Source organism: Chanodichthys erythropterus, chromosome 3 (assembly GCF_024489055.1).
Source record: "Chanodichthys erythropterus isolate Z2021 chromosome 3, ASM2448905v1, whole genome shotgun sequence".
Classification (NCBI taxonomy): domain Eukaryota; kingdom Metazoa; phylum Chordata; class Actinopteri; order Cypriniformes; family Xenocyprididae; genus Chanodichthys; species Chanodichthys erythropterus.
In genome coordinates, this window is record NC_090223.1 from 20,687,146 (window position 1) to 20,705,077 (window position 17,932).

The following is a 17,932-nucleotide window of genomic DNA, read 5'->3' on the forward strand; positions in this document are numbered from 1 at the left end:
TTAAATGCATTTTGGTCGATATTGCGCACGAGGCAGATATTTAAATGCATCTATTACAGTACGCTTTCTGTCATGCAATAAGCATGAAGCAGTCCAGCTGATTACTGGAGAGTATGGAAGAGGTTTAAAAGCTGTTGCAATACTCCTTTGTTTACATGCAAGTCCTCCCGTTCGGCGGAAGGAGGCATTTTGGTTGTGCAGCAGGGCTGTGTGTGTGTGTGTGTGTGTGTGTGTGTGTGTGATTCCTACCAGCTGTTTCCCGCCTTGAAAGACATCCGATCAGCTGCAAACACACACACACACGCACACATGCAGAAGGAGGGAGGGAAAGAGAGCAAGCGAGAGCCACACACACACTACGAGGGAACCCCATCAGCTGGAAGAGTAGAGTAACCTTACAACTCAACACTCATCTCACGCGCTCATGCCCGAAATCAGCAGGATACGCGCAGCTCTGCTTCTTACATGAGAAAGAGACGCTTTGGTTTTTAAATCAATAAAGTACAAGAAGAATCGAGGCGCCGGAGCTGGAGAGAAGAGGGGAAGCATGGAGTATTTCATGGTACCAGCTCAGAAGGTGCCCTCCTTGCAACATTTCAGGAAAACCGAGAAAGAAGTCATAGGGGGCTTGTGCAGGTACGTGAGCCCCTCTTTTAATCAACGCGCACACATATGTGCACGATTCTTTAATCGCGCGCCAACAGCAGCAGCGCTACTACTAGAGTAACATGCGTGCATGATTTCTGTGTTATTGTGTACATGCGCCCATCTAGAGGGTTTAGACAGGACGGAACCCATGCGAGACTCGATTTTCTAAATTTAATACGTCTCCCGGGGGTCTGTGGGACCCCCTTGGCTTGTCATGTCAGTGTTACCTATGAAATATCTCGGCGAAATCGATACATTTTGTGTCTAACAAACACAAACCACGTGGTTGCCTGCACACACACCACCACGCTGCTGATCTCGCGCGCGTGTTTAATATTAGAAACCGCGCATATTTCGTTACACCTTTAAATCAGTGGGCATATATAGAGGTGTGTTGGTTAAAAGTGCGTTTGGGCTTAAGTTCGCGTGTTTTCGGGGCTTAAGTTATTGTGGGCAGTGCGGCCATGCTTGTGGCTCGTGCGTTTGGCGTCGTCCGTTTCTCACTGCAATCTAATATTAAACGTCTCCAGAATGCGAGCATCTCCGATATATGAGGTTGAAATGCGCGCAAAGCGCGAGAAATCTCGGCGTGCGTGCGGTGCGAGGGAGATCAGATGATATTTGGACTGCGTCGGTGCTGCCGCATGGACGGAGGAAGCGCGAGAGGCGCATTGTTGTAATGGCGGACCGTATCAACTGTGAACACGATGTTTTTTATTTAGGCCAGCGAGTGTGTTCGTTATCTCGCTTGATATTTTAGTTTCGACCAACTGTGAATGGGATATGATGTATTTAGAGGTTAGTAAATTAATAACTGGTGTTATTTTAATAAGGGGGTGTGTATGCTGTTGAAGTAAGGCCCCGTCAATGCATCTGCGATCCATTCTCAGAAGGGGGCGGGGCTAGTAAACCGATTAGCGCGGGGCGTTCTGGGAATTGTAGTTTTCCCGATGTCAGTTGGCATACAAATGATGCGTATAGTCTTCAAAGGGATGGTTGTGGGCACTTTTTTTTTTAGATATTTTTTTATAGTTAATTCCATGTTTCTTCAACATATCAACTGAAGGTGTCCAATGTACGATGAATACATCAATATTACAATTGTTCAAGTCCAAAAATGCCAAGGTAGAAGCGTCATTATCTTTTGTTTTGGAGAAATTATGCGATAGTTAAAGTACATCTAGTACACTGGCTATTTTCTGTTTTCTTTTTGGTTAAAACAATGTTTAAGTTGTCAAGCAAAGGCAATTCTTCCTTCTCTCATCGTTTTATAGGAATTAAAATGATGGATGCATTAAATTATTATTATTTTATTCATAATGTGACTGATTAGTAGTGCTCAGTAATATTTTAGGAATCCTGTCACATCACTACTATTATTATTTTGATGAAATTATAAATTTAAATTATTATTATTTTTAAAGTATTGTAGTATTTTATTTTAATTTATAGATATGAAATTGCTTATTAGATATTTACGATTTTACATGTTACTTTCAAAATTTTAAATGTATATATTTTTTTTATTGTAATGAAAGCTTTAATAATTCATTTAATTAAATTAAATGAAAATTCTGTCAACATTCACTCACCCTCAAGTTGTTCCAAACCTGTTTAAATTTCTTTGTTCTGTTGAACACAAAGGAAGATATTTTGAAGAAAGTTTGTAACCACTTTGGAGCACCATTGACTTCCATAGTAGGAAAAAATACTATGGAAGTCAATGGTGCCCCAGAACTGTTCAGTTTAACACATTCTTTAAAATATCCTTTGTGTTCGACAGAACAAAGAAATGTATAGAGGTTTGGAACAACCTGAGGGTGAGTAAATGATGACAGAATTAAAATTTTTGGCTAAACGATCCCTTTAAAATACTCTTGACTGTTTCATTTTCATGCATAAAAGAAGCTGGGTCATATTCATGTGTACAGCTGGAAATGGCTGATCTGACCATATCTCTCATTCCACTGTTGGCTCTTGTTGTGATTTTGGCATTGGATCTGTTTGCCGGGTTTTGAGCCGCTTGGACGTAAGGAAGCGAGCAGGGAAACCTCTCTCTCCCCTCATGTGCGCCTGCACAATTGTTCCCCATGTTTGTCCTCACGCAGCTGAGGCGCTGCTGATAAGAGAGGCTTTCCAGAGATACCCCGTGAGATGCCCAGACAGAGAGGAAGTTCAATTAGGGTTTGATTTCCTCGGCCAAAGCACGCGTGTGTCCGTGTGAGGCAGAGATTTCCAAGGGCTTGAATATAGACACAATGGGCTTGAATGAGCATTCAGGAAGGTCAATATTTTCTACTTCGCACTCTAATGTTTCTCTTTCTCGGTGTTGCATCCTGTTTTAGGGATGTAAGCAAAATAGTTGTTCTAAACAGTATCGTTTAAAGAAATCATTCAGATTTTATTCAAAGTCGATATTTACTACTTTGCACTCTAATGATACTCTTAATGTTGCAATCCTGTTTTAGGAATGTAAGCAAGGAAAAAACAGTTAGTAGTTATATAAATGTATAATATAATGTTAGAATGTCATTTTTAAAGAGATCATTTAACTTTATTCAGCTTTCATTGAATCATTTGGACACTTTGTCCAAAACAAAACATTTTGCGAAAGTTTCCTTCACAAAAAGTACCATAAAATAAAATAAAAAAACATTTTAATACCATGGTATTCTCATTCTTTGAAGTAAATTACAGTATTAATTAAATAACGTGTTGTTTTAATATAGCAATTTCTTTGAGTGCATAATTATCGTACATGCTGCTTTATGACCTCATTAATTAAAGGGTTAGTTCACCCAAAAATGAAAATGAATTCCTCGCCCTCGTGTCGCTCCAAATATGTAAGACTTTCATTCATTTTCTGAACACAAATGAAGATCTTTTTAATGTAATCTTAGAGATTTCTGTTCCTCCATTGACAGCTACACAACTACCACTTTCAAGCCCCACAAAGGTAATAAAGACATCATAAAAGTAATCCATGTGACTCCAGTGGTTTAAGGGTGCAATATGTAATATTTTAGCAGTAAAATCTCCAAAAACCACTAGGCAAGTGTTATATATTTTGTTCACTTGAGTACTTACAATATCCCAAATGTTTGCAACTATTTGTAAATCGTGAGAAAATTGCAATCTTAACCAAGGACGTGTGAGGAGTCGCCTGTCGATTGCGTCATACCCGCGTTACCCTTGGTTTCCGGTTTTATTTTGTAGTAACCATGGAAACACCAAAGACGCTTTAATATTTACATGTTTTAATAGGCAAGGGAACAACTGTTTTGATATATTTTTAGACAGAAAACTAACGAGCGAATGCACAGAGTGACGTTATAATGTCATTTTCAACGCACTCAAATGTATCTAATATGATAAACAGAGCTGCGTTACCTCATACTCATGAACGGAAAAGCGAAAGCAGCGCTGGCAACTGTGTCATAATAAAAGTCCTGCTGCTTGTGAGGCGTGTGTTGCTCAATCGCTCCAGCATCCTCGTTCAGCTCCACAACACTCGGTCCTGTCGATCCTGCTCTGCTTCATACTACAGTAACCTTAATAATCTAATTCATGAATATGATTTCTTCCCGAGTCCAATCCCTATTCTTTTTGCACCGTCCGTTGAGATGGATACCACATGTCCTCAAACTTGGCGTCATCAAGCTACGCCTTTTGTTTTGAATAGGCCTCTAGAGACCTCTAGCAGACAGAAAGTTCTACATATTGCACCTTTAACCTTGATTTTATGAAGCAACGCAAGTGCTTTGTTTGCAAAAAAAACATAATTTAACTCCTTTATTTACAAAATATTAATCTCCAACATGCATTCATGACACACACAATGATGTCTTTACTACCTTTCTGGGCCCGGAAAGATGTAGTTGGGTAGACTGTCAATAAAAGGACAGAAATCTCTCAGATTTCAACAAAAATATAAGTCTTATGGGTTTGGAATGACATAAGGGTGTGTAATTAATGACAGAAATTAAATTTTTGTGTGAACTCAACTAACCCTTTAAGAGATTAGCCTGCTAGTTGTCAGTGTTCTGGTAGCAGGACACTTGTGTGCTTTTTTCCCATCACATATTTTAGTAATAATCATAAATTAGGTGTCATTCGAAAGCTTAAACACTCAAAATTCATCCTGTGAACCAATGAAATTGGACTCTGCATTACAATGGCCTTATATAACCTTATTTATGTGGCAGTTTACAGGTTAAATGCAATATTTATACCTTTTCATGTAATATTTATACCTTTTCATTCATTTCAAGAAGACTAAAGTGCAGTAATATTTCTTCTTCACAGCTTAGCAAACATTCCCCTCACGCCAGAGACGGCGCGGGACCAGGAGCGACGTATTCGGCGGGAAATCGCCAATAGTAATGAGCGCCGGCGCATGCAGAGCATCAATGCTGGCTTCCAGTCTCTGAAAACACTCATCCCGCATAGTGACGGGGAAAAGCTAAGCAAGGTGAGTCAGAACCAAGAGTGGAGATCAAGTGTTGATTTCAGTGAATATAAGCGTCTACAAAAGTAGTCCATATAACTTGCAGCGCTATATTGCAAAACTTCTAAAGTCATCTGATAGTTGTGTATGAATCTTCATTGTTCTCTTATGATTTTCACCTCCAGTGAGTTGAATCAGATCAGTTCAATGTGTGAACGAATCATTTAGGGGTGTGTTTCCCAAAAGCATCGTTACCCAACTATGATCGCAAGTTCCGTTGAATTGTGTTTGTAACGACAGAACTTGCGATCAGTGTTGGGGGTAACGCATTACAAGTAACTTGAATTAGGCAATCAGATTACTTTTTCAAGTAACTGCACTAAAAAAAAAATTACTTTCACTGTTGTTGGTTTCACTCAAACCATCCTTGTTCACATTACTTAAACTCATGTAACTACATGAACTTAATTTAAAGGAGTATTGTCAGCTTTACTAAAGTGTTTGTTCAGTCAACTTAACATTGCTGAGTGAAACGCACAAATTAATGTTGACATCAGCATGCTTTGCTAGGGAAAGCATTAGGAGAGTAAATTTAGGGATTAAAGTATTATTTTATATGTTTTTCAGAAAAGGGAAAGATGTTGTTAGTTTATGTTACTGTTTAATGTTCGGTTATTTTGGACATTTAGAGTAGTTTCTGTAATGTTTTTGAATTTTGTGGTTACCATTATGCAGAAGAGTGGCACCTGTGTTTAGGATGTGAGCACTCCTATACAATTCCTGCTCTCAATTCAGTTGAGTTTGTTCAGTGAGTTGCTTTTTTTTAGTGCATTTTGTAGAGCATATAGTTAATAAGGTAAATAAAGTCAATAACTGTGTTCACTTTGCGTAATAAACATAACATTAAGTGAAATGCACATATAAATATATGTTAAAGTGACAAATTCAAATGATTTGTATTTACAAAGAAATTTTGTCAGCCTTACTTGAATTTCTTTTGTTCATACAACTAAATTATTTGTACAAATTACTCAGTATAGTTTACGGAAGAGGATTAGGGCCAAGCAATAATAAAAAAATAAAACCATCTCGAGATTAAAGTTGTTAAATTTCGAGAAAAAAGTTGAGATAAAATGTTGAGAATAAACTCGTTAAATTACGAGAAAGAAGTCGTTAAATTACGAGAACAAATTTGGTAAATTATGAGAATGTCGTTAAATTTCGAGAAAAAAGTCGAGATAAAATTGAGAATAAAGTCATTAAACTATGAGAAAAAAGTTAAATTATGAGAACAAATTTGTTAAATTCAAATTTAACTACATTTTTCTCATAATTTTAACAAATTTGTTTTCGTAATTTAACGACTTTTTTCTCATAATTTAATTACTTTATTCTCAATTTTATCTCGACTTTTTTCTCAATTTAACAAGTTTTTTCCCGAAATTTAACAACTTTAATCTGATTTTTTTTTATTATTGTTTGGCCCTAATCCTCTTCCGTAATAGTTGCATGGAACCACTTGACACTTCTTTATAAGTAAATCCAACACTTTTTTTTGTTTTGTTTTTTTGGTTTTTTTTGTTTTTGTGAGTTTAGTAAAGTAACGCATTACTTTTTCACATTTATTGACTGACAGCTCTCCTGTCCTCATGTTGAGAGAAATGTGCAGAGGCGTTGTGTTCGCTGTGTAAACATGATGGTTATTGTAGTTCTAGACTAAATGTGAACATGCATTTACTCATCTCACTTACACAAAAAAACATTCAGTATTCCTCAAAATGAATAAAAACAGTGAAATACAATTTCAGAATTACAATGTCATATGTAAATGAATTAAATGTTGTTACTGTCACATTTGATCAATTTAATGTATCCTTGCTGGATAAAACTATTACTTTCTCATAAAAAACAACAACTGAATGGTAGTGTACTTCTGGCATCCATCACATTATGCCAGTACATGGATATAATGCAATCTCTTTCTCTTCCTCAGGCTGCCATCTTGCAGCAAACGGCCGAATACATCTTTTCTCTGGAGCAGGAGAAGACGCGGCTGCTGCAACAAAACACCCAACTCAAACGCTACATACAGGTGAAGCCCGTGAACCCGTTATGAGGAAATTTGGGAGCTTGTATCATCTTTTTCACTGCTCTCTCAGTCCCCACACATCTCATGTGTTCCTCTTCCTCCCATCAGAAGGAGTTCAGCGGCTCGTCTCCGAAGAGGAGGCGTGCCGAGGAGAAGGATGAAGGGATCGGATCTCCAGACATTCTGGAGGAGGAGAAGGTGGAGGATCTACGGAGAGAGATGATCGAACTCCGACAACAGCTGGATAAAGAGCGCTCGGTTCGCATGATGCTGGAAGAACAGGTATATTTGTGGCCGTATCAGTCAGTGATATATATTAAAATGTAATTTACTCCTGTGATCGAAGCTAATTTTTTTTAGCTTCATAACTCCAGTCTTCAGTGTCACATGATCCTTGAGAAATCATTCTAATATGATTTGGGGATAAAGAAACATTTTACTATTATTATTATTATCACTGTTGAAAACAGTTGTGATGAATAGAAAGTTCAAAAGAACAGAATTGGTTTATTTCCAATCCCAAACAATTTGTAGGGATTTCCTAAGTCCTAAATGTATTGTAAACGCCTTTTACCTTAATTTTGACGACATGCCATCTCCCATTACAGAGTGTTCTCATTCATAATAGATTTATTTGACAAATTTCAGTAGAACTCATTGGGTGCTGTTTGATCTGTTGTTCAAATGTTTGCTTGACTAAATCTCGCATATCTGTATTCATCGTGGCCCATTGCTGAAGAGTTGTCATCTGTGAAATCCGTCATCAAACTTTCCTTGTGCTGCATCAGTTTGCTTGCTAAAATTAGCTCGCTTTAGTCTTTGCATATTTAATGAGATTTCACAGAAGGTGCACGGCTCCCCTGAGAGCCTGAATCGTTTCTGAACATCACACTTGAAGTGCAAATTAAACCCCAATCTCTGCTGCTATCCATGAAACTCGCGGGAGAAACTTCCTCAGGCAAAAAACAAACAAAAAAAAAGCATTAAGAGGGAACACTATCTTCTGGATACATGCTGACCAAGGGTCTGTGTGTCTATTTGTGTGTTTGTTAGATCCGTTCATTGGATGCCCACTTGTACCCCGAGAAGCTCAAGGTGATCGCACAGCAGGTCCAGGAACAGCATGTGCAGACGCAAACTCTGCTCCGCCTTCAGCAGCAGCAGGAACAGCTGGGAAAAGAGACCAGCACCCCTGCTCGCAGCCCGCTGGTCAGACACTCTCGCTTTCTCTCTCATATCATTGAAACACTAACATTAAAGTACAAAATAAAAGATCGGTCCTCAGTTTTGCAATGCACCTTGTCAGCTTGAGTTTGTAGGTGTTGATCTGATGTGTTGATCCACTAGAGGGCATTAGAAGAGTTAAAGACAACATCAAATTACATTCGCAAGCCATTTAACTTCTATAATGTGACAGATTTCTGAGTGACTCAATATTCAAATAATAATGTTAAAATAATTTGTTTTACCCATCATCTAATTGTTTTAGTATTTTTATGTGAACAGAGGAGATTTAGCAGACGGGAATGTTAGCACATTTTGATGAAAGTTTTAAGATTCTGAAATTAGTACTTTTATTCAGCAAGTACACATTAAAATGATCAAACGTGAAAGTAAAGATATTTATAACATTATAAAAGATTTGATTCAAATAAATAATTTTCTTTTAAACTTTCTATTCAGCAAAGAATCCTAAAAAAATGTATGAAAAATAGGAAGCGGCACAACTGTTTTCAACACTGACAATAATCAGAAATGTTTATTGAGCATCAAATCATCATATCAGAATGATTTCTGAAGGATCATGTGACACTGAAGACTGGAGTAATAATGATGATGAAAATTCAGCTTTGATCACAGGAATAAAGTACATTTTAAAACATGTAAAAATATATTTTGTAATAAAACAAATGCAATCTTGGTGAGCATGACTTCCTTCAAAAACATAAAAAAACACTTACTGGCCCCAAAAAAGTGCAAGTTCTGATTTCATGTTGACTTCGTTCATGGAAAAGTTGTCTGTAATTTGTTGTAACCCTCTGTCTGGCTTTATTCCTTAGGTGTTTTCTCCCGCCACGCCGCCTGCACCCACTCATCACGCCACAGTAATCGTTCCCGCCCCTGCGCCGCCACCCCCTCCCCATCATGTCACTGTGGTAACCATGGGCCCCACCTCCGTGATCAACACAGCATCCACATCACGACAGAACTTGGACACCATTGTGCAGGTAAAACACGTCTATTCAGAAATCACATTTACTATTTTTATCCAACATTATGCAGCGTTGTTACTTAGCTATACTGGTAAATGGCTGTCCCTCAGACTAAGGATGTGCAAAAGTTCATATATCTGACTAATTTTCAACTGGGTTGTTTGAACAAACTAAACAATTTGTCTAAAAGTAGTTCAGTGATGCCAAAAATGAAAGAAAAAAAAAAATAGTACTGACTGAATGCAAAGTCTTGCTGCTTTTAATCAGAGTGAGTGTGTTTATTTGTTTAATATATGTTAATCTATAACTCTATCGCACATAACAATGAGACCTACAGATCATGGATAATGACAGGAATATTCCTCACAAGTGATTTTGTTAGCATGGGAATCCTCTCTGAGGGGTTTCCACTGCTATAACATTGGCGAGGTTGAATGACAATGTTTTAGTGCACTTGCTAACATGAGGGTATAGTAGGGCTGGACGATTAATTGGAAAGTAATCGAAACTGAAATTTAGAACCTCTAACCAACATAATTTTCCCATTCTGTTAATACTTTCCCCTTAAAGGTGCCCTAGAATTAAAAATTGAATTTATCTTGGCATAGTCAAATAACAAGAGTTCAGTACATGGAAATGACATACAGTGAGTCTCAAACACCGTTTGTTTCCTCCTCCTTATATAAATCTAATTTGTCCTCCAAAGAACAGGCGAATCTCAACATAACACAAACTGTTACGTAACAGTCGGGATCATTAATATGTACGCCCCAATATTTGCATATGCCAGCCCATGATCCCAACATTATAAAAGGCATTACACAAGGGCAGCCAGTATTAACGTCTGGATCTGCACAGCTGAATCATCAGACTAGGTAAGCAAGCAAGAACAATAGCGAAAAATGGCAGATGGAGCAATAATAATTGACATGATTCATGATATCATGATATTTTTAGTGATATTTGTAAATTCTTTCTAAATGTTTCGTTAGCATGTTGCTAATGTACTGTTAAATGTGGTTAAAGTTACCATCGTTTCTTACTGTATTCACAGAGACGAGCCGTCGCTATTTTCATTTTTAAACACTTGCAGTCTGTATAATTCATAAACACAACTTCATTCTCTATAAATCTCTCCAACAGTGTGTAATGTTAGCTTTAGCCACACAGCACTATCAAACTCATTCAGAATCAAATGTAAACATCCAAATAAATACTATACTTACACGATTAGACATGCTGCATGACGAACACTTTGTAAAGATTTTGAGGGTTATATTAGCTGTGTGAACTTTGTTTATGCTGTTAAAGGCAAGCGCGAGCTCCGTGGGCAGGGAGCGTGAAAAATTAAAGGGGCCGCAGCCTAAATCGGCTCATATTTAATGATGCCCCAAAATAGGCAGTTAAAAAATTTAATTTAAAAAAATCTATGGGGTATTTTGAGCTGAAACTTCACAGACACGTTCAGGGGACACCTTAGACTTATATCACATCTTTTAAAAAGATGTTCTACGGCACCTTTAAAAAATACTACCGTGTGCATAGTCATGTGACTCCGCCCCGTCCTGTCAGCAGCATGGAAGCAATATGGAGGTGAACTGAAACAGAGTCAACATACACAGACAGCATGTGAGCCCCGAAGTGAGATCACTTTCGCTTACGTCTTCACGAACGTTTGTCAGTTGTATGTGTTTAAAGGCTTGCCGGTTTGAGCATTTAAGTGATTTTACACCATCAGATGTGTATCATTGAGCTGCTGCGCTGATGCATTGTGGCGCACAAACACTCATACAGACAGTAGCTGCACATCATGTGAAGATCGCGCGCAGAAACACAGAAACTCGTCAACGCTGTCCTGTGATTTATCACTAAAGTAGATTAGAAACTCAAAAGTTATAGCATATATTTTTCTACTTTTGAAGTAACGATTTACAACCCACAGCTTCACAGTTAATAGAGAGACGCTGTGACTAAATCACACACGCAGTCCCTCTCAATAATACATTCAAATAAATGTACTGGTACTGTGCTAATCTGTATCTGATTTACAACGAGCAGAAATCTGTAAGAAATGTTACGACCAATAGATAAAATAACTTATGTCAGAGCACTCTTTCATTAGGAAAAAATCCCATCTTTTAATAGTCAAGCAATACAATATTTACAATACAAACTTTGTTAGAGAACTATGAAGGCAAAAAAAGAAAGAAAAAACAAATAAAACCACAAACAACAACAACATAAAAAAGTTCATTAATTGTAATGGAGGTAAAATGTTCAATTAATCGAGATTTTGATTTTAGGTCATATCGTCCAACCCAAGGTCTTGTTTTTTGAGAAAGTATGGAAATGGCACTAATTGTCGGGCCTAATAGAGCACTGTAGTGATGATGTTTTTTTGTTTGCCAACTTATCACCCTGGTTCCCTTGACAAAAACCCAAAAGGATTTTTCCATTGGCCTTTGAATTATTGCAGAAAATAATCTGTGATCAACAAAACTGAGTCTTATACGTTTTGTTCGCAAATGAATTTTGAAGACTAAATATATCACCCTCGCTGAGCTTCTGACAACTCTTTCATCCTTTTATTTAAAAAAAAATCCTCTGAAGGTTTGAGTTATAATAGTTTGCAAGAGCGCAATCACAAACACAAAGAGGCTATAAAAGCAAACAACCAAGTAGATGAGTTTGCCTGTTCGGCATGATGACATTTAATGTCCCCGACAAACTCTGTTGTCACATTTACTCACTTGTTAGCAACCACATTTTTAAAGACAAGTAAAACAATCATAAAAAAAAGCTTGTGGCATTTAACCAAAAACCATTAAAAATACAAAAAAAAACTTTGACTTTAGGATGACTGAACCAGCTGTGCTTCATTTCTGGGGTTTTAGCTTACAAAATTCAGTAATTCCTGCAGTGCTCCATTACATTCTATGCAGCTTCACACCTCAACTAGTCTGTTGTTGGACAAACTGACTGGTAGACCATCCTGAACCATTTAAGATCTGAACAAGCAACTAAACGGCCAAAAAGATAGTAAATCAAAGAATTGGGATGAAGTCACATTAACAGTTTCGTTTTATTTTCCCTCAGGCCATCCAGCACATCGAAGGCACGCAGGAAAGGATGGTCGTGCCTGAGGAGGAAAAGCGCCGGGCGGTCATTGTCACCCCGGGCCGTGTCCTCACAGACACCGGAGACTCCGACACCGCCTCTGACAACGAAGGATCTGAGGACTGTTAACTGCCCCAGTCACCCCCATCCCCATACCCCCCCCCACATGTAAACGGGGGGCACAGAGAGGGGCGAGGGGGTCTGTGGAAGGGCCTCCACAGAAATACTCTTTCTTTCTCTCTCCTCTCTTCCTGTCACTGTATTCTTCACACTTGCATACGGGACTCACAGACTCAATGACTTGAAGGTTTCTGGGGGGGGGGGGTAAATATAAACAAAAACGAAAAAAAAAAAAAGAGAAAAGTTTACAGGAAATGTGCCGCAAAAACAGAAAGAGCACGCTTATGTATACTCACACAGTACACTATAACTCCATAGCACTCTGGTAACTTGTTGATACATTCATATGATACAGCTCTTACTCATGCTCTGTTGAGTTCTCTTTAGTTTCACCAACGCACGCTCCCAGGTAAGCGATTTTGTGAGGGGAATCACAAAATCTGTGTCGGAATCTGCCACAGGTCTTCCAGGCCTCTGCTTCGTCACTTCCTGTTTTTCTATATCACTTCCTATATCCTGCCCATAAGAGGGCAGTAGAGTTTTCTGATTGGAGGAATCCCATTGCCGCGCTACAAGACGTCTCATCTCTCGAAACGAACCCTTTGCCCCGCCCCCTTTTGGCTGCGTTACATTCCTCTTTCCGTTCTGGGGAGGCTTGAAGCATCACTGTGAGCCAATGAGACTTCAGAAACCTGTTTCACACCATGGCTTCCGAAACTTTAGAGGAAATGTTACTTTTTTTGCCGTTTTTTTTTTTTTTTTTGGCGTAGACAAAGTTTAGTCTAGTTTTCCCATTTTCAAGTTCTCAATAGCGGGACAAAGATCGCCACTGCTTAGAGGGGCCTTGTATTGAGCGCACTTTTTAAATTACGCAAAGAGGGGGGACTTTGTGCACTTATTGTCGCTCACCTTTACTGGGCTGGGTTCCCAGTACACACGTTGGTGTAGGGTGAAGCACTCCCTCCGTCGCGTCCAAACGCCCCCCGGTTCTGTCCTAGAAGTCGTAATTTCAAAATTCTGGCCGAATGTTTTTTTCAGTGTCGTTTGTATATCAAATGGAATAAGCTAACCGCCAGGTACTCGTACCTGCAAGGAAATTTGTGTCGCTTTTAGCACAATCGCTAGTACAAGCGCAAAAGTCTTGTTTTTTTGTTTTTGAGGAAGTGTGGAAATAGCACTACCAGGGTTGTCGTGGCCCGATTTCAGCCTATGCAGCTCGCCCCCACCCCCCGTTTGAAAGGAACTTCATGGCCCCTTTGGTCTTCTCCCAGAATGTCCATTTGTCGTCCAAGTCATGTCAGATGCTCTTTGCGGCGTATAGTGATGTTTGTTTAGGAGTGGACTAGCCCGTAATCTTGCGCTCTAGCTCTATGCACTCGCTGGTTCACTCTGCTCGCTTGAATGTTTTAGTTTCCCTGTATTTCTTGGCGTTCGTACACGTCACAGATAATCACATGGACGGCAAGGTGGTGCTACTCCTGCTTGAACTCTCCAGATCAGCCAGGGATGTCCAGGCTTGCTTTCGGACGGCCATTTTTCTGCAAACTTTGGCTCTAGCCCCAAATCAAACACCTGAACTAGGTATGGTATGGTATGGGACAAGTTGCAGCCAATCTCTGCAGGACGTTAGCCCTCCAGGAGCAGAATTGGACACTCCTGGAATAAGCCATGCGATACTGTGAACTCTTCATGCCCCTGGTGGGATTGAGAGATGTATCCTGTGCCGAAACAATGGCCAGTGGCTTGCCTTAACACAGCTTCGGTGTGCACGGTGAGGCACAGAGGCCTGCCTTAAACTTTAGCCCTGAAGATGGCGCTAGAGAGTGAGGCCAGAGGGCGGCGGTAAGACGTGGCGCCCCGTGTTCATCTCTTCTCGCAGTTGATGTTTCCAAACATTCCAGATCAATCTACCGTTGTGTTTTGCATTGCATTGCCGGCGATGAAGTCGGCAAGATTTGGCCATAGAAGAAGTTTTGTTTTTTGTTTTTTTGCATTCAATTGTGTGCATGTCCCTTTTCCCTTACGAAATATTACAGGGAATCTTTTTGCTGCTGGACAGATGTGTTTTTTCCTTCTGGAGTTATCAGGTGCTGTCAGCACGCTGGCTCTGTGGACCTTGTCATTCGTATTGCGGTGAAGACTGCTGGGAATCAGGGCTTCCAGAAGAATGAGATAATCTAATATTGGCAGATTTTTTTTTTTTTCTCGCGCTTTTCTATTTGGATAATGGTTTGCTTGGGTCAGTGTCCTGCTTGTGCCGTCTTTGTTTTTCACGTCAAGTCTGTAATAACGGTTTTGTCTTTGCGAAAAAGTCTCTTTCGCCCTCCCGCGTTTGAACATTTCCTCTACCGAAGCCACAGGGTGTCTATTTTTTTGTGTATTTTCTACTCACAGAAATCACTGTAAGAAATCCTGAGGACATATCGGAGGTTGGGTGTGTCGAGGGGAACGGGGGTGATTTTATGAACCTGAAGCACTTACTGTAGTATAACGAGGAGTGACTCTTATTTTCAAAGAGATGTTCTCCTTGACCGAAGCTCTTCTCGCTGTGATTTTTGAACCACACGGCTGTGTTTAACCCTCAACGTTTGTCCTGGCACACCACATGTCCTCTGGCCGTCTCCGCAGTCTCCAGACTTGTCCTGTCTCTCATCTTCTCCCTCTTTTATTGTCTGTCATCTCTTCATTTTTTTTTTGTTTCTATTTTTGTTGTTTCTCTTTATGTGGGACAGTCAGTCCGTTTGGTTGTTGAGAAGCTATTGTATTTTTTTTTTTTTAAACTGGGGAAAAGAGGCTTGTGCCTTTGTAAAAACAGAATAATAAAGTTTGTACTTTGTTTTTTACAACTTCTCAGTGTGTTGTGTAGTTATTTATTCGTCTTTTATATGAATTATAAAGTATGGATTGTCTGTATTACTCTCACGTTAGTCATTAACATTATAAACGGCTCTGTAAACCTTTGCTAGGCCAGAGGAAAACTGGCCCCCAACTGAGCCTGGTTTCTCTTCTTTTTCCTTCAACTACTGACCCCTGATAGTGTTTTTGATTTCTTGTCAGTGTCAGTTGGGGTTTAAAAGACTTTTAATATTCAGTAATATTATCGATTTAAAGGAGTAGTTCACTTCAGAATTCAAATTTTAAGGTTTTTGAGGAAACATTCAATTTCAATGCAGTTTCAAAGGGCTCTACATGATCCTAGATGAGGAATAAGGGTCTTATCTAGCGAAACAATGTAATTTTCTAAAAAAAAAATAAAAATGTTTATTTTTTTAACCACAAATGCTTGTTGATGCGTATTACATAATCATGTTGGAAAGGTTGTGCGTGACGTAGGTAGAAGGAAGTACTGCGGTAGGGCGAAAAAGTCATTTTCTCCTCCAACTTCGAAATAAGCAAACATCGTTGTTTTGTTTTTTTTTCTTCTTCTAAAGGCCATTTAACTTTGTCTTTGGACATTCGCTTTATAAATACTGTATCGGTACTTTCCAACATGAATACGTAATGCGTGGCACATTGCAGAGTAGTGCAAGACAAGCATTTGTGGTTAAGTATATTTTCCTCAAAAATATTAAAATATCCTCAAAAACCTTTAATTTCTTTTTGACTGAAGAAAACAGACATGAACATCTTGGATGACATGGAGGTGAGTAAATTATCAGGAAATTTTTAATTCTGAAGTGAACTAATCCTTTAACTACACTTGATTGAATTAGTTTGACTACACTTAATTGAATTGAATTGAATTGAATTAGTTTTAGAATAGCAAAGGCCCATTCACACCAAGGACAATAACTATAAAGGCACAGAGAATTATTATAACGTTAGTTTAACAGCGTTTTTTTTTTTTTTTTTTTCTCCAGCTGATGAACAATAAAAACATTGACAGCCAATCAAAATCCATCCTGCTTTAAAGAGCTTGAGCATTTAAAGTCATTGTGCGTTTGTGTGGACACTAAAATAGTTATACAATATAAACAGTAAAATTATAGCGTTCACTCCAAGAACGATAACAATAAATATAATATTTATTAATGTGAAGCTGTAATACGATCTTTAAAGGGTTAGTTCACCAAAAAATGAAAATAATGTTGTTTATTACTAACCCTCATGCCGTTCCACACCCGTAAGACCTTCGTTAATCTTCGGAACACAAATTAAGATATTTTAGTTGAAATCCGATGGCTCCGTGAGGCCTGCATAGGGAGCATTGACATTTCCTCTCTCAAGATCCATTAATGTACTAAAAACATATTTAAATCAGTTCATGTGAGTTCAGTGGCTCAATATTAATATTATAAAGTGATGAGAATATTTTTTTGTGCACCAAAAAAAAAAAAAACGACTTATTTAGTGATGGCCAATTTCAAAACACTGCTTCAGGAAGCTTTGGATCATAAATGAATCAGTGTGTCGAATCACCAAAGTCACGTGATTTCAGCCATTGACAGTTTGACATGCGATCCGAATCATGATTATTAATGGCTGCTGTGATTAAGTGCTACAGAGTACCTCAGAGATGACGTGTTTTTTAGGCCAACCCGGAAGTTAGTGGCGCACGGGTTCCTTCTTTTGAAAGCCTATGAAAGTCAATTTTTTGGGAAAATCGCAAAAAAAATAAGCTCTGTGTTTAACAAAGGGTTATGACACTTACACATTTTGTCTATCAACATAATCTTTACAAGTTAACACAACATATACATTTTGAAGCCTAATTAAAGTGGTCAGATATAAAAAGCGAACAGTAGGCTATAAACGGACTACAGCACACCATGGTCGCGGATCAAAGTCATCACCACCAAACTTTATTAAAAAAAACAACTTTATTTAAAAACATGCTCACTGATTATGATCTGCACTGTGTATGAATACTTATCCACTTTTTCATGAGAAATGCTGTCCAAATGTCCTGTTTGTCATGATGACGTCTAAAGTCCCCGCCAAAGGAAGTAGTCCCCTTTGTTAGCAACTTGTTAGCAAGCAACGTTTGTAAGACACAATAAATGTAAAAAAAAAAATAACAAGTGGGTTATAACTGGTGTGTTTTATGTCATAGATGAAAACGTGAAAATATTTAGAGGCTTTGTTTACCACAGACCTTGTTTCAGATGATTTAGCAAAAACCTATTCAAAAAACCCATTGACTTCAGGGCGATGGAACCAGAAGTCCTAAAATGCTAACTCGCTTCTGGATTTTGCCTACAAAAACACGTCATCCCTGAGGCACTCTATTACATATAAATAAATGCAACTTAACATATCGAGTAGCAAATCTGTCCAACTTTAACATCCAAAGCGATA

At 38.6% G+C, this 17,932-nt stretch overlaps 1 protein-coding gene across 2 annotated transcripts; it reads left to right on the forward strand.

The window, feature by feature from the left end:
- The first annotated feature begins 298 nt into the window (after window positions 1-298).
- tfap4 (transcription factor AP-4 (activating enhancer binding protein 4)) lies at window positions 299-15,444 on the forward strand. Of its 2 annotated transcripts, none has more exons than XM_067381291.1 (7): window positions 299-636; window positions 4,954-5,119; window positions 7,089-7,187; window positions 7,293-7,466; window positions 8,238-8,393; window positions 9,245-9,412; window positions 12,494-15,444. In XM_067381291.1, the coding sequence occupies exons 1-7, from the start codon at window positions 548-550 to the stop codon at window positions 12,641-12,643; spliced, it is 1,002 nt and encodes a 333-aa protein (XP_067237392.1). In that variant the 5' UTR covers window positions 299-547; the 3' UTR covers window positions 12,644-15,444. The 2 variants fall into 2 exon arrangements, with proteins under 2 accessions (XP_067237392.1, XP_067237393.1); XM_067381292.1 differs by having other exon boundaries at window positions 7,296-7,466.
- The last annotated feature ends 2,488 nt before the right edge of the window (window positions 15,445-17,932 follow it).

Excerpts from the sequence above, each read along its gene's own strand:
- tfap4 (XM_067381291.1), top strand. The coding sequence starts at position 548 with ATGGAGTATTTCATGGTACCAGCTCAGAAGGTGCCCTCCTTGCAACAT. Across the intron at positions 5,120-7,088 it reads ACGGGGAAAAGCTAAGCAAG|GCTGCCATCTTGCAGCAAAC; the intron begins GTGAGTCAGAAC and ends TCTCTTCCTCAG. Across the intron at positions 9,413-12,493 it reads ACTTGGACACCATTGTGCAG|GCCATCCAGCACATCGAAGG; the intron begins GTAAAACACGTC and ends ATTTTCCCTCAG.